General features: G+C 61.3%; 1 protein-coding gene across 1 annotated transcript; it reads left to right on the forward strand.

Annotated features, from left to right (window-relative positions):
• Nucleotides 1–2,783: 2,783 nt before the first annotated feature.
• On the forward strand, nt 2,784–4,563 carry LOC101924265 (brain-specific homeobox/POU domain protein 3). The gene is made up of 2 exons (XM_055818131.1): nt 2,784–2,953; nt 3,509–4,563. Exons 1-2 carry the CDS (start codon nt 2,834–2,836, stop codon nt 4,412–4,414), a joined length of 1,026 nt encoding a protein of 341 aa, XP_055674106.1. The 5' UTR covers nt 2,784–2,833; the 3' UTR covers nt 4,415–4,563.
• The last annotated feature ends 1,087 nt before the right edge of the window (nt 4,564–5,650 follow it).

A 5,650-nucleotide genomic window follows, 5' to 3' on the forward strand; every position in this document is an offset into this window, starting at 1 on the left:
ATTTCTGTGCTTCCTGCTGAGCTTATTAGCCTTGTGCTGTCCTCGGGGTCTGAGTTAATTCGAGTCCTGAGCTTCCCAGAGGTGTGGAAAACCAGCTGCTGAGCCCCTCAAAGAGGAAACTCTCCTCTGACTTCCCCCTGCTCCAGCTGACTCTCTGAGTGATGTGCAGGAGCAGAGCATGCCCAGGTCCAATCCCAGAGTTCCCAACCTCCTGGGCACGTTCCGGGGCAGAGCCTGGAGTCAGTTCCTTGCAGCAAAATGCCGCTTGGCACAAGGTTTGCCTCCTTGGGGAGAGTTAAGTCCAGGGCTAGGAACTGAAGTGCTTTCTCCAGCCTTCTTCCTCTGAGCCGCTGAAATGCAGAGTGAGGAGAAAGGAGGTAGAGGGATCACCAGGAAAAGCCCAACAAAAGAAATTGTGAAATACCCTGATAAAATCTTCTGGCTACCACAAGAGAGTTAGCAAACCCAGAGGTTGTCAGCTAAAGGGGAGACAAAGTGCCTGGGTCCACTGCAGAGCACCCAGGAGGGACAATTCCCCTGCACAATAATTCTGCCTGAGTCTCGGTTGCACAGAAATCTTCCAGGGAACCTCTCTGGCAGCCGCTCTCCTCTGCCCATCACCTGATGCTGCAATCTCTCCGCAAGCAGCAGAGGGGAGACCATGACTCAGAGCTGTGCTGGTAGAAAGCAGAAGGGGAAGAGGCTTCAGAGCTCCTGTCTGCTCTTGCCTGGACATAGTCAGAGCATCAGCGTGTTGGCAACCCCCCACTGCTGGGCCCGGTGGCCTCTGGCACACATAGGACACTTTAATGACCAGGTCTGCCTGAAGTGTGGTGGGTAGGGGCTGCCCGTGGACCCTCGCATCTCCCAGCCGTCAGGGACGGGGCTCTCGGGCAGTGCTGATGCAGTCCTTCCTCCAGGCAGACCGCTCCAGTCGGGATTCAGCTCCCGCTGGCCTCCCCTCCATCCCTCTGCACAACCAACGTGCTACCCAGGTCTGGTTTAGGGACCCTCTCTGTGCCTGAACCCGGGCAGCACCACACGTGGTGATGGTGGCTTTGAGTCTCCTCCACTGGACCTGACCTTTCCCGTGCGTGTCCAGAGCCAGAGAACCACCTTCTGGGGGACGGTTCAGCCCCAGACAAGGCTGAGCCAAGCTCAGGATTCTCCCTTCCGCGTGACACTTGCTGACCCGTCCGAGCCGAGGAGCTGGGCAGCATCCCCCTGAGGGGGGTGTCTCGGGGAACGCCGGTGGAGGCTCTGTGGGGAGGGGGGGGAGTGGGAAAGGAGCCGGGAAAACTGGTACGAACCCCGACCCCAACCACCTGCGCCGTGTGTAACCTGCACACCTCGCTGGGGCCGGATTCCTGTGCGGGGCAAACACACGCTGTTCCCCCTCGGAAGCCCTTTGCTCTGAGCGCGGCCAAGCACCCCCCCCCCCCGCAGCAGCCCCGCGCCCCCCCCCCCCCCCACGCAGCAGGCGCTGGGGTTCCCCCTCCATCGGCCCCCCCCACGCCCCGGGGCTGACAGTGCTGCTGTCTGGCACGCTGGAGCGGGTGGGGGGCTGCCAAGCTGCAAGGCGCCCCCCCCCCCGCCTTCCACGAATCCAACGTGCAGCCACCAAATTTCTGTTCACATTTCTTGGCAGCGACAGGGTGACAGGGTCCCGGCGGCGGGCGGGAGGGGGAGGGAAAGGCTGCGGGCAGCGGGCGTGGAGACCCCTATGGATGGGTGAGCGGGAGGCTGGGCTCGGGCAGGGACAGGCGGCGCTGGGCTGGGGGGGCTTGGGGGGGGGGGGGGGAGGGGGACTGGGGGCTGCAGCGAAGCCACGCAGCTGCTGGGCCGGGGCAGTCGAGCCTGGCAGCTTCTAGACGGGGCAAAAACAAAAAAGGGAAAAAAGCAGAGAAGTTGGGGAAACTTCTTATTTCATTGCGTTACGGTTTTTAACCCAAGGGCCTTTTTCTCTTCGGAAAGAAAGCGGGACGGGAAGGGGAAGGCTCCTCCGCCCCGCGGCTCGGGGCTGCGCGGCCCCCCGGCTCCCCCCGGGGACCCCGGCCCGGAGCCGCGGGCAGGGCAGGCAGGAGCCGGGCAGAGCCCACTGGGAGGGGGCAGCTGGGGAGCATCGTCGGCCGTGCCGGCCCGGGCCATGCCGTGCCGAGCCGAGCCGTGCCGTGCCGAGCCGAGCCGTGCCGAGCCGTGCCGAGCCGTGCCGAGCCGAGCCGTGCCGAGCCGTGCCGCAGCGTTGGTCGACGGCGGCATCCCGGGGCAGGAACGGGTCCTGGCGCCCCTCTCCCCTCCCTCCGCCGCCGGTGCGGGCTGGGGGAAGCCCGGAGCGACCCCCCATTCCCATCCCCGCGACGCGGGTGCCCGGGAGAGCGGCGCACCGGCGACACCCCCGGGGCTGCGCAGTGCCGGGGCGGGGGGGTAAGCCCCGTTTGGTGGGGGTACAACGGGACGGGGTGTGAGCCCCTGTCTGGAGAGGGGGTACAGCCGGGGGGTGTGAGCCCCGGTTTGTGGATGGGGTACAACAGCGGGGGGGGGGGGGGGAGTCCCAGTTTACAGGGGGTACTGATCGGTTAGGGGGTGAGCCCTGGTTTGGGGAGGGGGTACAGCGGTGGGGGGGGTGTGAGCCCCGGTTTGGGGTACACCCGGGGGGGTGAGCTCACTGCCCGGGGGCGGGCGGTGGGAGGCGCCTCCCGAGACCCACCCAATGAGCGGCGGGGGGCGGGGGGGGCCGCGCTATAATGCCGTTGATGCCGGGCGGCGGAGCCAGACAATACCGCGCCCCCGAGCCGGGCTGCCCGGAGCGCCCCAGCCCCGCTCCTCTCCCACCATGATGTCCATGAACAGCAAGCAGGCGTTCAGCATGCACCCCATCCTGCACGAGCCCAAGTACCCCCACCTGCACACCAGCTCCGAAGCCATCCGCAGAGCCTGCCTGCCCGCCCCCCAGGTAAGCCGCACCTCGGGGCTCCCCCCCGCCCCCCCGGCTGCCTTTCGGGGGGTCAGCACCCGGGGACCGCGCTGCGCCCTCCCCAGCTGAACTTCGGCAGCTGATGGTGTCCGTCTGGGCTGGAGTTTCGTTCGGGTTTTGGGGGAGTCCGTCCCCTCCCTCGCTGGGGCGGCTGGGCTGGGGGCTGTCCCGGCGCCGAGCGGGCTGGGGGAGCCGGGGGCGAGCTGACAGGTCAATCCCGGGCTGGGGGAGCGCAGCCCCTGGGCCAGCCGGGCCGGCCGGTGCAGCAGGGGGTCCCTGTCCCCCACTGCGGCCGCTCTCTGTTCTGGGGAGGTCGCCCCGGAGGGAGGGTGGGTGCCCGGAGTCCGGCCCCCTGCTCCTGCTCCTGTTATTCGGTGGGGCGAGCGGGCTGGACTCGGTTCATCTTACCTGTCCCAGGCACTGATGGAGGGGCAAAGTGGGATCTCTGTAACGCTTTCCTTGTAACCCTCTCCCGCTCTTTCGGTTTGTTTTTGCTCCCATTTTTATTACACCCCACCCCACCCCTACATCCAGATCCAGGGTAACATTTTTGCGGGCTTTGACGAGACCTTGCTGCGGGGTGCTGAGGCTCTGGCCGCTGTGGATATAGTATCGCAGAAAACTCACCCCTTCAAGCCGGATGCCACCTACCACACCATGAGCAGCGTGTCCTGTACTCCTACCTCATCCTCCGTCCACCTGCACCACCCGTCCGTGCTGACCACGCACCATCCCCACCACCACCACCACCAGCCCTCCCAGGGCCTGGACGGCGAGCTCCTGGACCACCTCAACTCTGCCCTCCCGCTTGGAGGGGTGCCGGGCCCAGACGTGGGCTCCACACCTTCACACCCTCACTCCCACATGTCTGCCATCAACCACATGGCCCACCACTCCCAGCCTATGAACATGTCCCACCCCCACGGCCTCGCTTCCCACGCTGTCATCTCCGGCCCCGAGACGGAGACGGACCCCCGGGAGCTAGAATCCTTCGCTGAGCGGTTCAAGCAGCGGAGGATCAAGCTGGGGGTGACCCAGGCGGATGTGGGCTCCGCATTGGCCAACCTGAAGATCCCAGGGGTGGGCTGCCTTAGCCAAAGCACAATCTGCAGGTTTGAGTCCCTCACCTTGTCCCACAACAACATGGTGGCCCTCAAGCCCATCCTAGAAGCGTGGCTGGAGGAGGCTGAGCGGGCCCAGAGGGAGAAAATGACCAAACCAGAGATCTACACGGGGGGTGACAAGAAACGCAAGCGTACCTCCATCGCCGCCCCTGAAAAACGGTCGCTGGAGGCCTATTTTGCCGTGCAGCCACGGCCCTCCTCGGAGAAAATCGCCGCCATCGCTGAGAAGTTAGACTTGAAGAAGAACGTGGTGCGGGTCTGGTTTTGCAATCAGAGACAGAAGCAGAAAAGGATGAAATTTTCTGCCACCTACTGAAGAAGGGGCTGGGAGGGCAGTGGGTGGAGGGTGCCTGCTGCCCCCAGCCAAGCCCGTTATGGTCCTGGCCCCCGACCTCTCCAAAATGGGCAGTGTTTTGGGGTTGTTGGCTTTTTTTTTGTTGTTGTTAAAAAAAAAAATTGGGGAAACAAGAAAAAAAGGAAAAATAAACCTCAAGAAAGGGAAACCCGCCCAAAGTGAAGTGAACAGTTTGGTGCCTGCTCCTCACCCCCCGGGCGAAATGGCCCTGCTGTTATGACTGGTACAGACTGCTTTTGTAGATAAAACTGGAGAAAAAGGAAAAGACAAAATGAAAGGCCAAGGGGGGGAGTTTTGGGGCACGTAGAGTCAGGGCAGCAGTAGCAGAGCCCGGCGGGTCTTTGTTGCCCCTTCCTGGCTCAGCTGGGCAGACGGGGCCGTGGCACTAGTGGCTTTCTCTCCAGTGCCCGATCCTCTTCTTTTAAAAAACTAAAAAAAAAAAGAAAAAAAAAAAGAAAGAAAAAAGAGAGGAAAGAAAAAAATAAAATAAATAAGAAAGAAAATGAGCTCGAAGCCGCCCCCGACGGCTGTAAATATGGAGGTGCCGGCCCGTGCTCCCCGCGCTCGCTGCCAGGGTCCCCACGCACACCCGCGCACACACACGCACTTGCATGGTTTTGTTCGCTTTCCCCTGCCCCAGCAAACCCATCGCATTTTCGCAATAAATTTTCTGTTTCTACCTCATCGGCTAAATTAAAAAAGAGAAAAAAAAAAAGGATTAAAAAGAGAGAAAGACAATTTGGCACGTCCCTGGAGTCACGGTTTGTTCGGGGAAAATGGAGATCTTTTTTTGCTTTGATTTCACTCAAACTGTTCGATATCCGTATGATTTCACTGTAAAAAATCCTACGCTTCGACAATCAAGTCATTGGGGCTCACAGGAGCGGCGCGGCCGCGGCGGGACTGGCCCGGGGCAGCGGGGGGATGCCCGGGCACCCCCGGCCCTCCGCGGGGGCGGCTGCCTTTGCAAATAGTGAACTCTGCACTTTCTAAGGCAAGAATATTCTTTTTTTTTTTTTCCTTTGCATATTTAATAGAGAAATTTGCCTCCGTTTCTTGTTTTATTTTTGTGTCGTTTGTTGTTTTGTTTTTTTTTTTAAATTAAACAAGATTTCGTTTCGCTGTGTGTGTGCTGAATGAAATTTGGTGTCTGTGTACGCTGCAGCATTTCAAATAAATCATGCACGTTTTACCTCA

The sequence above is a fragment of the Falco peregrinus genome, chromosome 13 (genome assembly GCF_023634155.1).
Source record: "Falco peregrinus isolate bFalPer1 chromosome 13, bFalPer1.pri, whole genome shotgun sequence".
NCBI classification, from domain to species: domain Eukaryota; kingdom Metazoa; phylum Chordata; class Aves; order Falconiformes; family Falconidae; genus Falco; species Falco peregrinus.

Coding starts and splice junctions, on each gene's coding strand:
- LOC101924265 (XM_055818131.1), top strand. CDS start 2,834: ATGATGTCCATGAACAGCAAGCAGGCGTTCAGCATGCACCCCATCCTG. Junction 2,954..3,508: donor CCTGCCTGCCCGCCCCCCAG/GTAAGCCGCACC, acceptor CCCTACATCCAG/ATCCAGGGTAACATTTTTGC.